At 47.6% G+C, this 20,387-nt stretch overlaps 1 protein-coding gene across 1 annotated transcript in view; it reads right to left on the bottom strand.

Moving 5' to 3' along the window:
- Nucleotides 1-2,772: 2,772 nt before the first annotated feature.
- LOC123374014 (predicted GPI-anchored protein 58) overlaps nt 2,773-20,387 on the bottom strand; it is a 34,674-nt gene continuing 17,059 nt past the window's right edge. Inside the window, exon 3 of the mRNA XM_045023401.1 lies at nt 2,773-3,938. Coding sequence (XP_044879336.1) covers nt 3,852-3,938 — 87 coding nt within the window. The 3' untranslated portion in view covers nt 2,773-3,851. The remainder of the gene's footprint in view (nt 3,939-20,387) is intronic.

Raw genomic sequence — 20,387 nt, 5'->3', positions numbered from 1 at the left:
AGCCTCCCCCGTCCCTTGGAATTTCCGGGTTGAGATCCCAGTGCCTGATGCGGCAAAATCATTGTCGCGGGTGGTTCTGGATAAATGTCGTCAGTCACTCCTTCCGCTGGGAAAGCAACGGCAGCCAAACATTTCGTGACTTTTTTCCCTGGATTGCCCTGGCAGATGCCATAGCATGGCAATCATGGAGCCTGTTTAGCCTTTTGTGACTGTCACCGTATGTGTACTAGATGCCGCTCACAGAGGCGATTCAGCAGCGCTACACAGCAGCATGCTTTTGCTTTTGCATGATAGCAGAGATGGTTACCAGCCATATTGTACCATCTACCATGCCATAAATTGGTAATAAGATGATCGTGGCTACCAGTCCTTTTGCACTGCACCATCTGTTGCTGTCATAAGTGCCCCTGGCTGCTCTTAGCCAGGGGCGCAAAAGCCAAAATTGGGAATGACTCCCTGAGTCAATCCCTCCTTTTTGGTATCTAAAAATAGAATCAGTCCTGCCTAGAATATGGGCAAGTGTACTAGAGAACCACTGTATCATAGAACCAGAGAGCACAGCTGCTCTGTGTCAGATCCTGCAGAAATTATGAGCTGTATGCTATTCACAGGGGGTGCTCCTGCAACAACCCCACCTGTTGATTCCGTTCTTCCCTCAGCCTTCCTGGGCTACCGTAGCATTGTCCCCCCACTTGTGTGATGAAGTAATAAAGAATGCAGGAATAAGACACAGTGACTTGTTAGTGAGATATGAGTGGAAGGCAGCCTCCAGCTGCTATGATAGTCCAGACAGGACAGTAAGGAGTGTGTAGGAGAGGAGCCCAGCATCCCTCTGCTAGTCCAGGGGCAATTGAATCTTTTCTTTACACATGAAGGGTGGGGGCTGATGGAGCTCAGCCCCCTGTTGCTATGATGACGATGGTTATCAGCCATACTGTACCATCTACCAGGAAAAATTAGGGCCAGGCGCCCTTGATCGACCTGACGGATGCTAGTCAGCATGGTTACCAGTCCTTTTGCACTGCCCCATGTGCCAATAGGCTGATGATGAGGACGGATACCAGCCATATTGCACCATCAGCCATCCATAGCGTGGGGGGAGCAAGGATGTTGGTGTTGAGTGCTGCACCATCGCGTCTATCTGCAGCATTCAGTAAAGATAGGGTGACATGTAAAAGAGTCAAGAGAGGATTGTTTTCCCTTTCACTTCTGGGGGTGGGTGGGGGGGTGCGTAAATTGCCTAGCTATGCCCTGACCCACCACGGACACTGTTTTTGACCCTAGAAGCATTTGGAGCTCAGCCAAGAATGCAAATGCTTTTCAGAGACTGCAGGAACTGTGGGATAGCTTGAGTCCTCCAGTCCATGAGCGTCCATTTGATTCTTTGGCTTTCCGTTACGCTTGTCACGCAGCAGTGCGCTGAGTCCCTGCTATGGCATCTGTCTGGAGATTTTTTAAAAATGATTTTGAATTTCGTCTTCTGTAACGGAGCGCTGAAAGAACAGATTTGCCTGCCCTTACAGCGATCACGTCCGCATCGTCCATGTGGGAGCTCTTTCTTTATTTTGATTTTTAACTGCATCACCACACGTGCTGATCGGAGCTCCACGCTGGGCAAACAGGAAATATTCAAAAGTTCGTGGGGCTTTTCCTGTCTACCTGGCCACTGCATCCGAGTTCAGATTGCTGTCCAGAGCAGTCAGTGGTGCACTGTGGGATACCGCCCGGAGGCCAATACCGTCGATCTGCGGCCACACTAACCCCAATCCGATATGGTAATACCGATATTAGCGCTACTCCTCTCGTTAGGGAGGAGTACAGAAACCGGTTTAAAGAGCCCTTTATACCGATATAAAGGGCCTCTTAGTGTGGACGGGTGTGGCGTTAAATCGGTTTTACGCTCCTAAAACCGGTTTAAACGCCTAGTGTAGACCAGGCCTATGGGATGTATGAGTGGGAAGGGATAGTACCGTAGAAGAGTTTGTCTCTGCGGCATCATCAATTGGCAAACCTACAGTGGCCCCTTTAGTAGTGATTCCTGTTGGTTTCTGCTCTGGATTCAAACCCCAGAGGAGAGATAGGATGAGAGGGCCTGGAGACACTGCTGCACCTAGGCATATTCATGGCTGGAGGTCCCTGCTCTCCATGGAGGCTAACTCGAGCCATCATGACTATATGAATCTTTGAGAGCTTGGAGCTTTTCCAATAACATTAGCCTTCCTGTAGTATTTCTATGGGGTATTTCTGGCCCTGAGTTTGTAATGGAATGGCAACCAGTGTGCAGTAGTTTTACACTAGGGATAGCTGTACAACACAGACCTGATTCTCCTCTCTCATACAGTGGTGTAAATCAGGAGGAATTCCACTGAAGACAGTGGTGTCACATCAATGTGAGAATACTCATACTCAAAGAATGTAGCAGTGAGTGAACATTTTGTGGTATAGTAAGAACTGTACGTATAAGACCTGATTTTAAAGTGTTTTGTGTCTGCTTAATTGCCACTTACTCACAGTTGCTACTGTAATGGGAAACTAGTAAACTAATTTAAAACTTCAGCAGTTATTGCCAATGGTGCAAAACGGGTACATAAGTGGAAAGTACCCCTTATGGTAAATACAGATGTGAAAGTGTTACGTGGATACGTCTGCCTTTCCATGGAAAAAAGCACAATCTGCCTTTAGAGGATATGGATTATTCCAATGTAAAGCTGAAACCTTTTCCTCCTTAGCAGTGTGATACAGTCATGTCAAACCCTCCCTTTTTTCTCACTGTCTTATTTTTGGCATTTGGTCACATTCTGTTGGTCAGTAGTAGGAACAGTCAGGAGACTGGATGGTTCAAGTGGGATATATTGAGCCTTTTACCTTGAGTTTTAAGTGTAGGTCAAGTTCTTCAGCAGCATATAGTGAATTAAGTTGATGGGTCTTAGCCCAGCTCCTTGTAGACAGATGCTCACATCTCAAAACACCATTACAATTGGCAGTGTCAGCAGAGAGAGCATAGACTAACTAGGCATAGAGGTAGAATTACCCTCTCACCCCTAGAGATGCAAACCCTTCAGGCCAGGCTGGAGGCACATTGGCAAGGCAATGCTTCAGAAGCTTACAGTGCTGCTTCCTGTCCTGATCCAGATAACAGCCAAAAGAGGAGCTTGGTTTCAAGGACTGTCCACGTTAGGGTGATGGGAAGTTGAGTGAGATGGAAGATACCATGCTCGCAAGAAATACGTTAACTTTTTTTTAATGCAGTCTTCCTGTGACAATGTTGGTGATCAGGGTGGAAACTAGTCTCTTCCATTCCTCTCTGTCTTTTGCTGCTGCTTCCATCTGCTCTTTGATGTTGAGAATGACTCTTCTGCCCTCCCTGCTAAGAGTTCTTTGTGAGTTTTCTCTTGGGTGCCCTTGTTTCCTTGCACCAGTTGATTTCCATGTAGGAATCTGTGTGTTGGCATTCGGAAAACATGTCCCAAATATGTTGAGTGCTTCCTTCTGATTCAGGTGGAAGCAAGCTGTTGGTTGGTGATTTCTCACCTCTCTGTTGGTAATGAAGTTTTTCCAACCAATGTCCGGAATCTTTAATAGACACTGTTGTGTTAATTTAGATGGAATAAAGGTGTTAACATGACACTGTCACTGTTCATCATTAGTACTGTGCTTAATACTATGGCAAACACATTATTAAAAATCTTTTTAACCTTTTACTAAAAGAAACAGGAATAAAAGAAAAACAATTAAAGCATTTGAAATGTAAAATATTAAGTAAGGGTTTCATTTAAACAACATTCCTTGTTCCCTTTCCCTTTAGTCAGAGGGAGCCTGTAGAAGGAAAATTCCCCTTGTTTGATGGTCTTTTAGATGGCAGTAATTGTCCTTTTCGGGAAAAGAAAAGTAGTTAGTTGAAACGGGCTGGAGCTGCCTTTGCTATTTCTTCCTGTTTCCTAGAAGAAAAAACAAGACAAACAAGACAAAAAAGGGGAAAGCAAACAATAAAAAATGAAGCTTCTGTCTCTAGTGTTGACTCACTTGAAACCTCACTGCTGGAAATACACAGACATAGCACATGGTCCTATCAGCCATTCTGAGACCTGGCAAACCTGTAATCAGTATCAGGCTGCTTAGGGCTGCCTTTATGGCAACTGGCTTATAGCAATATAGTAAAATATGCAGTCTTGGCGGGTTAAGCCAGGCTCTTATTAGACAGAAGAAAGAAGGAGAGAAATAGGAACAAGAAGAAATAAGGTGGGGAAGGAAAAAGATACATTGCCAGGCAGCTCTGGCAGAGCCTTCCCAAAAGTGGGGGGCCAGGACCCCCACCCCTTCCACCCAAAGCCCTGCCCCCAGCTAAGCCAGAAGCTGGAGCAGGCTGGGAGCTGCGGACCCTCCACCAGCCTGGGATGGGGTGGGGTGGGGGGGCTGAGAGCAGCCCTGGGCCTGTGTCCCTGCCCTGTGGGCCCTCTCACCGGGGCAGGTGGAGGGTTTGCAGCTCCCCACAGCTGCCCATGTGGCTCTTATCGCAACCTGGCTCTGGCCAGGGAATGGGGCCTCAGAGCCACAGCCTGGCCATGGTAAGAGCTGCGGACCCTCCACCTGCCCTGGGCGGGGACATGGGCTAGGGCTGCTCTTGGCCCTCCCACTCCTGGCAGGTGGAGGGTCCACAGTGTGGTGCCCTTCATTGCCTGGGCTCCCTGGCCTGGCTCCAGCTGCCGGCCTGGCCTTGGGGGAAAGAGATGGGGCAGGGGCGGGGGCATGGCAACCCTATCTCACAACCCAGTTGATGTTTAGGATTTAGCTGAAGCCAGGGGAAGAACTGGTGTTTCTGGGTCTCTCTCTCTCTCTTTGTCCCAGTCTGGTTAGGACATCTCTCAGGATCCAGGACAAAGAAGGCACAATAGTGTCAAACTGGATCATGGGGTTCCTGGAATTGGGATTGTTTAGTCTGCAGAAGAGAAGAATGAGGGGCGGGATTTGATAGTTGCTTTCAACTACCTGAAAGGGGGTTCCAAAGAGGATGGATCTAGACTGTTCTCAGTGGTACCTGATGACAGAACAAGGAGTAATGGTCTCAAGTTGCAGTGGGGGAGCTTTAGGTTGGATATTAGGAAAAACTTTTTCACTCAGAGAGTGGTGAAGCACTGGAATGGGTTACCTAGAGAGGTGGTGGAATCTCCTTCCTTAGAGGTTTTTAAGGTCAGGCTTGACAAAGCCCTGGCTGGGATGATTTAGTTGGGAATTGGTCCTGCTTTGAGCAAGGGGTTCGACTAGATGACCTCTTGAGGTCCCTTCCAACCCTGAGATTCTATGATTCTATGAAATGGTGGGGTGGCAGCCATGATGGGGAAGCTCACGCCTTCCCTTTTTCTTGTCTTTCAGCCAGCTAGGGTTGTGGTAGCCAACTTTCCCCCCAAAAGTCATTTTTAAGTACCCCCAAAAGTGATGGGCGTAATAGCCCATCTTCTTTATTATTTTGTCCATCATTTAGGCCTAATTTCCAGCACACCAGTTTGGGTTAATTAATTACTGGTTCCACACTTCTCTGGTTTACCAGGCATGAGTTTTACACAGTTATTAAGTTTTATTAGTGGGCTTTTTTGTTTAAGCTAATCTAGTCTTTTTTTTGTTTTCCTTTTGCACCTTTTCCCATTAACGCTTACTGGTATTATTTATTGTGACACTTTATAAACTTTCTTACAGTTAAGCTTACAATTCAGGTGTACTTGTAGGCCCAATTATTACAACAGCACTTATTTTCAAGGGCATCTTATTTTTCTTAACACTGTTTTGTAGATCTCCAGCTTTCACAGCTGTATGCTAGCAGTGAGGTTATGTAATGTTTGCATTGAAAATTCTCAGCTTTTTTTCCTGATGCTATTTATCTTTGATTTCCATAAATTATAAAGTTAAGTAAATGCTGTGGATGCCTTTCCCATCCTTGATGTCACTTCCTTTTTGAGGTCTCTGTTTGCCAATGTAGAGCTGGCCAGGTAGATGAACTGTACTATTTTCTTGATATTTTCGCCTGCTAATGTGATGTAATAGCTTGATTTCTTGGTTTCAAGGATATTTATTTTAATATAAGTTATACAGTGATTTTTTTAATGGCCAAAAAGATCAGGAGGGGGATGGAAGCAAAGCTCAGATATTTTGGAAATAAAAGTTATTCATGGTGACATTAGAGGGAAGCTAATGAGGCCAGGTCTACACTACAAAATTGTGTTGACCTAACTTATGTCAGCATACAGCGACTGTAGTTATAAAGTCGCTTGTGTGTGCGCATGCTTGGCGATGCTCAGCCTCACCAGGCGTGCTTGTATCGATTGTTTTGTCAGTGTGGGGCCTTGTGGGATGGCTCCTGAAAGGCACTGACACTGCATCAGCCTAATTATATCAACTGTGACTCTGCACTGCTTGGGGAGGTAGTGTTACTAAATCGGCATAGAGAGGCATTTACGTCAATGGGAGCAAAATTTAAGTGAAGACACTTCCACAGCTAGATTGACGAAAGACAGCTTACTACCTAACTTGTAGTGTAGACCAGGCCTCTGTTTGTGAACCAAAGTAACATGATGTAGGAGGTTCTGAAGAGCTGTATTAGTCAGCACCAAGAGAAGACACTACTTCAAAATATGTTATGAAAAATATCTTCCTCACCATGTGAAGCACTGTAAGCAGAGTATGGAGGTTAATTAGTTTTGACTCCCTGTCCTGTTCCTTAACTATATGGCTCTTCTTGAGGGATAAGGCTCTGGACTTAATGGTGCACTGTTCCATATGCATAACATGACTTTTAAATCCAGGACTGTGATGGGGCGCCTGCTCCACACTGGGATCTCTCAGGGGTTAATAGAGCCCTAGGGAGGCTGTGCAGGAGGCAGCCAATCAGGGTCAGGCAGGCCCATATAAGAACAGGTGCAGTACAGAGCAGCTTCAGTCATTCCCTGGAGCTTAAGGAGGGAGGTGGACAGGTTGCCCCTTGCAGGCTGAAGTCAGCAAGCACCCTGGGCAGAGCAGTGCTGCAGGCAGAGACCAGGGGAGCTAAAGGCAGCTCCTGGTGGGCTGCAGGGAGCTGCAGGCTGAGGCCCTGAGGCAAGGGCAAAGTGAGTGCTGGGGCCATAGAGAAGTGGCCCAGGGAAATCTACTGAGGAGTCAGAGGAGGGTGTTGCAGGCAGTGGCCATCTACAGGACCTGGAGTAGTGGGTGGGCCTGGGTCCCCCTCCCCCCTGACCCCCACTTGCCACTGAGGTAGTGGCTGGACTAAGGGACTGTGACATTACCCCCAGAAGGGGGGAGCACAGAGTGTGGCACACACGGGGGCTGTGTTATTGAAGAGGACGCTGCAGTCCTGGGAGTGACATGGGTCCCTGGAGCAAAAGTGATGATGGTGAGACATCACCAGAAGAGGGTGCACTGACATACAGAACTAATCCCCAGGACAGCCAGCAGGAGGCGTCACAGTGGTGAGTCGAACCCCATCACAAGGACATTATCTGAAGGTTGTGTGAATTCAAAAAAGTAATCTGAAATACTAAAGAACTATGACAACTAAGGAAACTATGTTTTTGGCATGTTAGGAGATTTACCATGTGGTAACTTGGTCCCCCAGCTCAGCTTTTATAGCATAGATGAGGCCATACAGGGCTGTCCCTACCCATATGCAAAGTACGCAGCTGTGTAGGGTACCAGGAAATTTGGGGCACCAAACTTCCTGGTGCCCTATGCAGCTGCATGCTGCTCCAGCCCCAACTCTGCCTCTCCACCTTCACCCCCGCCCCTGCTCTGCCCCAGCCCTGCCCCCCTGCATCAGGGGCCGGGCCTGCACTCACCGGCGGAGATAGATGGAGCAACCCAGCCCCAGCCCACCACTGGTGAGTGCTGGGGGGCAGTTCCCCCTGCCCCCCAAGGCTGGGAGCCAGGGGAGCAGAGTGGAGCGGGTTGGGGCCAATTCACTAGACTTCCCGCCGCTCTGTAAGTGTGGGGTTGGGTCTGTCCTGCACTCACCGGGTGGCAGGAAGGGGAGCAACCCGGCCCCAACCCGCTCCACTGTGCCGGCTCATGCCGGGGGGCGGTTTCCCCCCTGCCCCTCAAGCCAGCCCCTCCTCCCGCAGAGGCCTGGAGCCAGACCCCCTCCCACCCCGCAGAGGCCTGCCGCCTCCTCCACGGGGGCGGGAGGCGGGCTGCATAAGGCACCAAAATGGCTATGGGCGGCCCTGGGCCCATAGTTGTAATCGGTTTGTTCATTGTGGTTTTCACTGGCAACAAAGTCAGGATTTCTACAAGTAAAGTTTATCCTTTTTAAAACAGTGTTTTTAAACATCCCAAATAACTAATACAAAATGTAATAATTTAAAAATGTAACCCTGACTGAGGTAGCTGAAGTTCTGCTGGCTCATTGTGGCAGGAATGGCTTATTAATTCCACCCTTGATATAAAAGAGATGATAGTGGCTCTTGAGGAAGAGGGAACTAGGGAGCTAACAGTGGAGCGGAACTTTGTCTGGGTTTACTTTTCAAAGAATACATTTCACAGGTTTTATGGATTGTAAAAAGAAAGAAAGAGAACCCCTTAGTTAGCCATCACTTAGGGGACAAGGTGAACAGTACACTCTGGCCTGGTCTACACTAGGACTTTAATTCGAATTTAGCAGCGTTAATTCGAACTAACCGCTCAACCGTCCACACCAGGAAGCCATTTAATTCGAACTAGAGGGCTCTTTAGTTCGAATTTGGTACTCCACCCCGACAGGTGGAGTAACGCTAAATTCGACATGGCTAGCTCGAATTAGGCTAGGTGTGGATGCTAATCGAACTTAGTAGCTCCGGGAGCTATCCCACAGTGCACCACTCTGTTGACGCTCTGGACAGCAGTCCGAGCTTGGATTCTCTGACCAGCCACACAGGAAATGACCCGGGAAAATTTGAATTCCTTTTCCTGTCTGGGCACTTTGAATCTGACGTCCTGGCTGGACATCGGGGTGAGCTCCGCAGCACCTGCAACGATGCAGAGCTCTCCAGCAGAGGAGTCCGGCCAATCCAAGAATAGAAAGAGGTCCCCAGCATGGACAGACCGGGAAGTCCTGGATCTGATCGGTGTGTGGGGCGAGGAGTCTGTGCTCTCGGAGCTGCGCTCCAACAAGCGGAATGCAAAGACCTTCGAGAAGGTCTCTAAAGCAATGATAGAGAAAGGATACAGCCGGGATGCGATGCAGTGCCGCGTGAAAGTCAAGGACCTGAGACAAGGTTACCAAAAAGTCAGAGCGGCAAACGGACGCTCCGGAGCACAGCCCCAGACATGCCGCTTCTACGAGGCACTGCATGCCATTCTCGGTGGGTCTGCCACCACTGCCCCACCAGTGACCGTGGACTCTGAGGATGGCATAGTGTACCTGGACAGTTCCTCGGCGATGTTCGCCGATGGGGAAGATGAGGAAGGGTTTGTGGAGGACGGCGCAGGCGACAGCGAACACAATACCGCTTGCCCTGACAGCCAGGATCTCTTCATCACCCTCACAGAGATCCCCTACCAACCCTCCCCGCCCGTTAACCCGGACTCAGAATCAGGGGAAGGATCAGGCGGTAAGTGCTATAAACATGGAAACTTTTATTTTTTTAAAAACGGGTATAGAAAAAATAGAAATACTATATACAAAATTTTACATGTCAAACTATATAAATAGTAGGTCCACACATATAGGGATTGAACAATAATCCTCTTGGGACAGTTCAAGAAAGCTCTCAGAGAGCAGCTCGAAAAGCCTCCGCAGGAGGTTCCTGGGGAGAGGTGCCTTATTCTGTGCTCCATGGAAGCACACTCTTCCGCGCCAGGAGATCCTAATGTAGAGAGGAATCATCGCCTCCACCAGCATTGCTGCATATGGTCCTGGTCTGTGCAGGGCTTCCAGTAGCATCCGCTCTCTCTGACTGCGAGTGACCTGCCTCAGGGTGATGTCGGTCTGGACAGGCTGCATCTAAGTCGGGCAATTAGTGTATTGTTACTATTGTTAACGGTTTACAATTAGGTTGCATAACAACGACCCTCGCTTAACAGCCACGTGCTGGAGGCCACAGAGAACAAGCAGACATTGATCTTTCCCATGCACTGGCGGGAGGGGCTGGAAAAGGCTCAGCCTTTCTGCTTTCCAGATTGCCTTTAGCAGGAGAGCACAGCTATCCACTAACTGATAAGCATGATCTACTTTAAGGCTTACCAGGACTGTCTGCAAGACGGATTATGCTGTCTCTCCCCACTTGTCCGCTCTCCTGTGCAATGGCGCCGCCAATGAGAGCGTATTCCGAAATCTCGAACTTTTCCTGAGATCTCGTGAGACTTGGTGCCCTGTATGGTCTTGTTCAGAGAAACTGACTAGACTGTGTTCACTGTTCGCAAACATGTATCTGTTCAAGGAAATCATTTACTGTTTCCCATCACACAGCTTCTGCTCTTTCCCGGACTGCCCCGGCATCCCCCTCGCAGAGGCTGGCTCAGATTAGGCGGCGAAAGAAAAAGACTCGGGAAGAGATGTTCGCGGAACTGATGGCCTGTTCCAGAGCCGAGGCGGAAGAGCAGAGACAGTGGAGGGAGAGCCTATGTCAACAGCATCGCACACACATCGAACGGGAGGATAGGTGGTGGCAGGAAGACCAGCAGGTGACTCAAACGCTGCTTGGGCTAATGAGGGAGCAAACGGACACGCTCCGGCACCTTGTTGATGTTCTGCAGGACCGCAGGCAGGAGGTGAGAGCCCCCCTGCACTGTATCTGCAACCACCCTCCAACGCCAAGAAGTCCTGTCCCCCCCTCACCGAAAATTACAAGACGGAGGGGTGGTAGGGGCCGTGAGAACTGTCACTGCACCACAGCTGAACGCTAATGTTCCACACACCTCTGACGCTATAACTGTTTAGAAGCGCTTCCCTTACAGGATCACCCAGTCCCAAATCCAAGTTTCATCACCCCACTATGTAGTAGATTAATAAAAGCTGTTTGCTGTTGTTCACTCTTTCCGTCACGTCTTTCGTGTCAGAAGACTGTGTATGTGGGGGGGGGGCAGGGGATTTATAATTGCACGGGATAGCCTACATTAGCAGGGTACAGACTATCGGGGGCAGGATCAACTGCAGGGCACACACAGACTGCATTCAGTAGTCACCAGGGTCCCTCTGTGTGGTGTATGCTGCCCCGTGTCATTCTGTGATGTGTACGCTTGTCCACGGTCCTAGCGCCTGCCACCCCCTAATGTTAAGGCATGCTGCCCTTACCATGCACTTCCACCGTAGGCGCGATCCTCTCCGCTGCCCTGAGCCCCAACAAGAGCCCTCATCCACGGACAGATACTCACCCTTCCCCCACACCCCTCACCCCTTCCTACGCCCAAACCCACAGCCCAGAGCCTGCATCCAAATCCCTATGCAAAGACGGCACCACTCGCCCCTTCCTGCAAACCCACCCCTACATGCACAACCACTTGAAACCGTCCCCCACCCCAGAGACCTATGTAGGAGCAGGAGGCTGTCCGTACTGTATTGTACAAGCGGTCTGTACATCAGTGCACACCGTACCCAGCACAGTATGCGTCCATGTTTCAAACCCTGAACAGAAATGCAAAGTAAAGGAAAGATTTATTAAAAATAACTGTTCCATTTAATTTGTTTAAAAACGTGTTTTGGAAGTGGGGGAAACTTGGAGAACGGGGTATGTAACCGCAGATCTCACTCAACACATAGAGACACAGGCCCAGGATCAGCTTCTCTTAAAATCAAGCGTAGAGTCATAGGTTACCCTGTCTCCGAGGAAACTTGCTTTCAAAGCCTCCCGGATACACAGCGCTTCCCGCTGGGATAGTTTTTCGGCACGGGTGTCTGGCTGAGCGTAAACAGCAGCCAGGCGATTTGCCTCAACCTCCCATCCGGCCAAAGAGGTCTCGCCCTTGATCTCACAGACATTGTGGAGCACACAGCAAGCAGCAATAACTACAGGGATATTCTTTTCGCTGATGTCCGAGCGAGTCAGTAAGCTTCGCCACCTCCCCTTAAGACGTCCAAAAGCACACTCCACCACCATTCTGCACTTGCTCAGCCGGTAGTTGAAGAGTTCCTTCTCACTGTCCAAGGCGCCTGTATAGGGCTTCATGAGCCAGGGCATTAGCGGGTAGGCTGGGTCCCCGAGGATCACTGTAGGCATCTGCACATCCCCAAACGTTATTTTGTGGTCCGGGAAGAAAGTTCCTGCCTGGAGTCGTCTAAACAGACCAGAGTTCCTGAACACACGCGCGTCATGAACCTTGCCCGCCCACCCAATGAAGATGTTGGTAAAACGTCCCCTATGGTCCACCAGTGCTTGCAGCACCATTGAAAAGTAGCCCTTTCGGTTAATGTACTCGCTGGCCTGGTGGGCTGGTGCCAGGATAGGGATGTGAGTCCCATCTATAGCCCCACCGCAGTTTGGGAATCCCATTGCGGCAAAGCCATCTATGATGTCCTGGACGTTTCCGAGAGTCACTACCTTTGAGAGCAGTTGCTCAACGATTGCGTGGGCTACTTGCATCACAGCAACCCCCACGGTAGATTTGCCCACGCCAAAGTGGTTCGCTACTGACCGGTAGCTGTCTGGCATTGCAAGTTTCCAGAGGGCTATGGCCACTCGCTTCTGCACACTCAGGGCTGCTCGCATCCGTGTGTCCTGGCGCTTCAGGGCAGGGGCCAGCAAGTCACAGAGTTCAAGGAAAGTGCCCTTACGCATCCTGAAGTTTCGCAGCCACTGTGATTCATCCCAGACCTGCAGCACTATGCGGTCCCACCAGTCCGTGCTGGTTTCCCGGGCCCAGAATCGCCGTTCCACACCATGAACTTGACCCATTGCCACCATGATCTCCACGGCGCGGAGTACCCTGCTTTGTGAGAGGTCTGCGCCACTCTGTGAATTCCTGTCCTCACCGCGCTGCCGGAGCCTCCTCGCCCGATTTCTCAGCAGCTGACTGTGGAAGAGGTGGACGATAAGGTGCGAGGAGTTGACAACGGCCATAAGTGCAGCGATGATCGCAGCGGGCTCCATGCTCGCAGTGCTGTGGTGTACGTGCTGTAACTGACAAGAGAAGGGCGCGAACAGATTTCCCGCCGGCGCTTTCAGGGAGAGAGGGCGGGAGTGACGGTTCAATAATGACAGTTACCCAAATAATGACAGTTACCCAATAATGACAGTTACCTCGGCACATTTTTCCCCCCAGCAGGCATTGGGGGCTCTACCCAGCATTCCAATGGGCAGCGGGGAGTGCGGGAACTGTGGGATAGCTTCCCACAGTGCACCGCTTCCAAAGTCGACGCTGGCCCCGTGAATGTGGACTCAGAAATTCGAATTAGTGTATTTAGTATGGATACACAAATTCGACTTCATAAGGTCGAATCCACAAATTCGAACTAAGTTGATTCGAAATAGTCTTGTAGTGTAGACAAGGCCTCTGATTATGTGAAAGGTGAATCCTCCTACTTGAAGGGCTGGAGTTGCTGATAATTTGATGCAAGTGAGGAACTATTTTAGGCAAAGAAATAATTCTAGCAAGCTAAGTGTTATGCACTAGAAGACGTTATTTTTACTTTATTTGTAACATACCTGTCTCTTTTTCTCCTCCTTAGTATTACTTTAATTTATTAATAAACTTATAGTTAGTTTTACTATAAACCAACTATGAGTATTAAGGTAAATAGAGTGTCCTCAGCTGGACTAACAGGGTAGTTTGTGTGTGCTGTCTCTTTGGGGACAGTGGACTTACTGTAATTTCTGTGACAGTCAAGTCAGAGGGAGTAGACACTACAGAGAGGTGTATCTCAGAAACTTGGGAACTGGGGTTCACTGAATATTATCTGCAAGGCAAGGTTTAGCATGGCAGAATCTCAAGGAGTTTGCTGGTGAGCTGAGCAGACTAGTGTGGCAGGGAGTTGATACAGTCTAAGCTCCAGCAAAGCTCTCTCTTGCTGACACAAAGGGATAACACAGTGGCTTACAGTTCTGGGCGTGTCGAGAGCATGTCAAAGAGGCTTTGGTCAGTCTATTTTTAAAAGTTTCATCTTTACAAGGAGAGATCAATTCTGAGATCAGATTGGTGTGTATTATATCCCATTACCTACTGTGATTGTGCACAAATGTACAGTAGCTGGTTTTCATCAGATAAACAAGAATGATGATGTGGTCCCATATGCATCCGAAATATGAACACTGTAACTAGCCCACCTTTGCGAGCACCTTTAACACTTATAGCTAGTCCACTTTGCTAGCACTTTAAGGGGCCTTATTCCCACCGCCATCCCCAACCTCCCAGCATACAAGTAACTCCCAATGAATTCAGTAGAAGTTACTTGTTTGCTGCTGGAGGAGAATTCTGGCCTCAGGTATTGACAAACTATTACAATAGTAAAAATGTAGTGGTGGTGACATTTTTTCTTTTTCTATTTTCCCTGCATTTATTCCACTACTTCCTTGACAGAGTAGTTTCAGACTCTCAGTATATTGCAAACATCTACATCAGAAATTAGTTTGGTTCAAAGTTCTGTTCTCTGTGCACATACTGCAGTACGTCCTGCACAGTCGTGCTGCCCTAAAAATAGGTAAGTGCTCATGCCAAATTGTATGTCAGACTCTATCTTTCTCTGTTACAGATGATGGAAGTGTTGTGTTATGCATTTAAACCATGCCAAGCAGAGGTTACATTTGGGCGTATGATCATTTTTGCCTCTTTAGTATTTGAAAGCAAAGCACAGCTATCATTGAAATATCAAAATTATTGAAATTGAACCTTCCTTACCTCTAAAATTGATTACACAAATATCTATTCTGTAGTCCCAATAGCAATTAAAGATTTAATTGTGCTATTCAATATAAATTCATTTAACACAAATTAGCTCATTTAACAAGAGACTTCTTATTATAAATAAAAATGAGCTGGTTTGAGCAGCCATTTTAAAATTAATATTTGTCAGAGAAACATTGGATTTTGCTGTACCAGATCATATCATTGGCTCAGCTAGACTGGTATTATGATGCCAAAAATAGCCAGTACCGGTTACTGCATCCACCTTTCCTTTGTCACACCACCCTTACATAATGCAGTAAGTCAACTCTGAAATGTTGTATGTGGGATGGAGTGATTAGTGATTAATTCCGGATTACTGTAGTTATCATTTTACTTTGTGAGGAATAAATCAAGAAAAAATAATTAGTGTAAGCATCAGTTTATTCTCAGAAGGAAACATTTTCCTGCCCAGATCTGTTTCTAAGTCTCCACCTTGAGCTATCAGCTTCCTAACACTCCCAGTTATTTTCACTCCACTGAGATGTGGCAAAGAGCTGAATGGCCAGGCCAATCCAAAATGGGAGTGGTATAGACAACTGCTGTGCAAACCTCTAAGATACAAGCTTTTTATAGTTTATTTAATAAATACTCCTCCATCAACATCCCTCTGCCAAAAAACAAAACAAAAAAACAGTGTAGGATTTTGGGAAATACAGATGAAGGAAAGCCCCAGGCATAAAGTCAGCCCTGACATGTGCATACACAGCTCCTATTGATTTCAGTGGGAGTTGCATTTGTGCCAAGGTTGAATTTGGTCCAAAGTGGTGTTGTATGGAGGTGGAAGCACTAGTGCAGGCCCGCTTTGTTCAGGGTTAGACTACGGAGTAGTGGTTAAGCCTGTTCTTAGTTTACACTAATGCTTCTATCAGAGTTTTTGCATGGATGGATACTAAACTAGCTGTGGGAGAACTGGTAACAATTCTCAATGTGACAGTGTTGCCAACTCTCTCGCAATTTTTATTTCAAGGCTAGTGATTTTGAGATGTGTTTTACCTGTCTCGTGAAAATGCAATGAAAAGCTACCAACTCATTAATTTTCTCTTATTCCAAATGGCCACTATGTCTATTTACTGGCAATTGGGCTGAAGCCAGCAAAATGGCTGCTATTTCTCTATGTTCAGTATGGCAGGCCTACCATTTCCAGCTGTTTTCAGTGAGACCAAAGCCATACCCGCAGGCCAGATGGCTGCCACTGTGTGCTTGCAGGGCTAGACAAGACACTATTAGGATACACTGTGAGGAGCACTGGAGACACTGAAGGTGGATGCGGAAACTGAGGCTATGTCTACACTAGCACTTTTGTCGGTATAACTTATGTCACTCATGGGTGAGAAAAAACATCCCTTTGAGCGACATAAAGTTACACTGACAGAAGTGCCAGTTTGGACAGCTCTATATCCATAGCTACCGCCGCTCACTGGAGATGGGTTAATTATGGCATAGAGCAGCTACATGAATGATCGTAAAGTGGCACAGCTGCATCAGTACAGTTGCCACTGTAAGCTCGCTGGTGTAGACATGGCCTAAGAGGCCACACCTTCCCTGAGGCCCTGACCCCGCTCACTACATTCCCCCTCCCTTGGTGGGGATAAATATCTTCTGTCTGTGTGTTCCATTCTATACATCCGAAGAAGTGAGCTGTAGCCCACGAAAGCTTATGCTGAAATAAATTTGTTCGTCTCAAAGGCCTGGTCTACACTACGCGTTTAAACCGAATTTAGCAGCGTTAAACCGATTTAACCCTGCACCCGTCCACACAATGAGGCCCTTTATATCGATATAAAGGGCTCTTTAAACCGATTTCTGTACTCCTCCCCGACGAGAGGAGTAGCGCTGAAATTGGTATTGCCATGTCGAATTAGGGTTAGTGTGGACGCAAATCGACGGTATTGGCCTCTGGGCAGTATCCCACAGTGCACCATTGTGACCGCTCTGGAAAGCAATCTGAACTCGGATGCACTGGCCAGGTAGACAGGAAAAGCCCCGCGAACTTTTGAATTTCATTTCCTGTTTGCCCAGCGTGGAGCTCTGATCAGCACGGGTGGCGATGCAGTCCCAAATCCAAAAAGAGCTCCAGCATGGACCGTACGGGAGATACTGGATCTGATCGCTGTATGGGGAGACAAATATGTTCTATCAGAGCTCCGTTACAGAAGACGAAATGACAAAGCATTTGAAAAAATCTCCAGGCTATGATAGATGGAGGCCACAACAGGGACTAGCACAGTGCTGCGTGAGAAGCGTAACGGAAAGCCAAAGAATCAAATGGATGCTCATGGAGGGAGGGAGGGAGGGGGTACTGAGGACTCCAGCTATCCCACAGTCCCCGCAGTCTCCGAAAAGCATTTGCATTCTTGGCTGAGCTCCAAATGCCTGAAGGGTCAAAAACATTTTCCCGGCTGTTTCAGGGTGTATGTTGTCAATTTACACCCTTCCCCCCCCCGAAAGAAAAGGGAAAAAATCGTTTCTCGCCTTTTTTCAATATCACCCTATGTCTATTGCATGCTGCTGGTAGACGGGGTGCTGCAGCGCTGAACACCAGCATCCCCTTCCCGGTGGCAGATGGTACAATATGATTGCTATCCATCATCATCATCAGCCCGTGAGTGCTCCTGGCTGGCCTCGGTGAGGTTGGCCGGGGGGCGCCTGGGTAAAAATGGGAATGATTCCCGGTCATTCTCAGCAGATGGTACAGAACGGCTGGTAACCATCCTCATCATAGCAACTAGGGGCTGAGCTCTATCAGCCCCCCCCTTCATGTCTAAAGAAAAGATTCTGTACTGCCTGGACGATCATAGCAGCGGGAGGCTGCCCCCCCTTCATTTTATCTCACTAAAAGTCTCTGTTTCTTATTCCTGCATTCTTTATTACTTCATCACACAAATGGGGGGACACTGCCCCGGTAGCCCAGGAGGGTTGGGGGAGGAGGGAAGCAACGGGTGGGGTTGTTGCAGGGGCACCCCCTAGAATGGCATGCAGCTCATCATTTCTGCGGGATCTCTGGGGCTCTGACACGGAGCGGCTGTGCTCTCTGGTTCTCTAGTACACTTGCCCCATATTCTAGGCAGGACTGACTCTATTTTTAGACAAAACATAAAGAAGGGAATGACCCAGGGAGTCATTCCCATTTTTGTCCATGCGCCCCCAGCCGACCTCAGCGAGGCCAGCCAGGAGCACCCATGACAGCAGCAGACGGTACAAAAGGATTGATAACCGTCATTGCCAATTTCCAAATGCAAATGGTGCAAAATGACTGATAACCATCATCTCATCGCCAATTTACAATGGCAGATGGTGCAGTAGGGATGGTAACCGTCTCTGCTACCTTGCAAAGGCAAATGAATGTTGCTGTGTAGCACTGCAGTACCGCCTCTGTCAGCAGCATCCAGTACACATACGGTGACAGTGACAAAAGGCAAAACAGGCTCCATGGTTGCCATGCTATGGCGTCTGCCAGGGCAATCCAGGTGAAAAAGGGCGTGAAATGATTGTCTGCCATTGCTTTCACGGAGGAAGGATTGAGTGACGACATTTACCCAGAATCACCCGTGACACTGTTTTTGCCCCATCATGCATTGGGATCTCAACCCAGAATTCCAATGGGTGGGGGAGACTGCGGGAACTATGGGATAGCTATCCACAGTGCAACGCTCCAGAAATCAACGCTAGCCTTGGTATATGGACGCACACCGCCGAATTAATGTGCTTAGTGTGGCTGCGTGCACTCGACTTTATACAATCTGTTTTAAAAAACCGGTTTCTGTAAAATCGGAATAATCCCGTAGTGTAGACATACCCTAAGGTTCCACAAGTACTCCTGAAATAAAGTGGGAGTTAAACTGGTGTGGCCTACTCTAGTGATTCAGACTAGGTCTAGAATTAAAAAAAAAAAAAAAAAGTTTAAGCTTTTGTTAGCTACCATGTTTTACCTAATATTTTTGAACACTAGTGGAGACAGCTTTTAACACTTCTAAAGATGTGTAAACTGGTCATGGTCAACTTTAGGCTCTTTTTATATTTTTTAGAATTGAAGGCTTTCTGTTCTCAGTGAAGAATATTTTTAGGAACAAGGTGAGGTTTGATTGATAGAGCTAGTTATTTAAGTATTTGTCCTTACGTCATAATTCATTATTGATCTATTTGAAATGTAATAACTAGGGCTGCCAAGCGATTAAAAAAATTAATTGCGATTAAAAATATTAATTGCAATTAATCATGCTGTTAACAACAATAGAATACCATTTATTTTAAATATTTTTGGATGTTTACAACATTTTCAAATATATTAATTTCAGTTACAACTCAGAATACAAAATGTATGGTGCTTACTTTATATTTATTTTTATTACAAATATTTGCACGGTAAAAAACAAAAATATTGTATTTTTCAGTTCACCTAATACAGGTACTGTAGTGCAATCTCTTTATCATGAAAGTTGAACTTACAAATGTAGAATTATGTACAAAAAAATGCGTTCAAAAATAAAACAATGTAAAACTTTAGAGCCTAGAAGTCCACTTAGTCCTACTTCTTAGTCAGCCAGTCACTCAGACAAACAAGGTTGGTTACAATTTGCAGGAGATAATGCTGCCTGCTTCTCGTTTACAAAGTCACCTGAAAGTGAGAACACGCATTTGCATGGCACTGTTGTAGCTGGCGTTGCAAGATATTTACGTGCCAGATGTGTTAAAGGCCTGGTCTACACTAGTCTGTTATTTTGGAATTAGCCGAGTTAATTTAAAAAAAAAATGATTCCGTCCACAAGACCAAACTGTTTTTTTGATTTAAAGGGTTCTTTAATCCGATTTCTGTACTCCATCTTGGCAAGTGGAGTAGCGCTTAAATTGAGATCACAATCCTGGATTAAAGGTATTGTGGATGCAATTCGACATTATTGGCCTCCGGGAGCTATCCCAGAATGCTCCCTTGTGACCGCTCTGGACAACACTCGCAACTCCGGTGCACTAGCCAGGTGGGCAGGAAAAGCCCTGGGAACTTTTGAATTTCATTTCCTGTTTGGTCACCATCAGCACAGGTGACCATCAGCACAGTCCACCATCATAGGCGACGATGCAGAGTCCACCATCACAAGAGATCACGCAGTCCTGGATTCGCAGACGAGCTCCAGCATGGTCCGAACGGGAGGTACTGGATCTCATTGCATGTTGGGGAAACGAATCTGTTATGGCAGAACTACGTTCCAAAAAAAGGAACGCAAATACGTACACTAAAGTCTCCAGGGCCATAACGGAAAGAGGCTACAGACACAGATCAGTATTGTACAAAAATCAAGGAGCTCAGGCAAGCGTACCAAAAAGCCAGGGAGGAGAACGGGTGCTCTGGGTCACAGCCCCATACATTCTGCTTCTACCATGAGCTGCATGCAATTATGGGGGGTGACGCCACCGCTACCCCACCACTGTCCATGGACACCTACAAGGGGGGAGTTGCATGGAGCGAGGAGGAAGAGTTATTGGAGGACGAAGAGGAGGAGGAGGAGGACAGTGCACAGGTGGCACGTGGGGAATCCGTTTTCCCCCCTAGCCAGGAA

This window comes from Mauremys mutica, chromosome 7, assembly GCF_020497125.1.
Source record: "Mauremys mutica isolate MM-2020 ecotype Southern chromosome 7, ASM2049712v1, whole genome shotgun sequence".
In the NCBI taxonomy this organism is placed as follows: domain Eukaryota; kingdom Metazoa; phylum Chordata; order Testudines; family Geoemydidae; genus Mauremys; species Mauremys mutica.
Note: the sequence above shows the minus strand (reverse complement) of the source record. Positions and strands in the feature narration are given on the sequence as shown.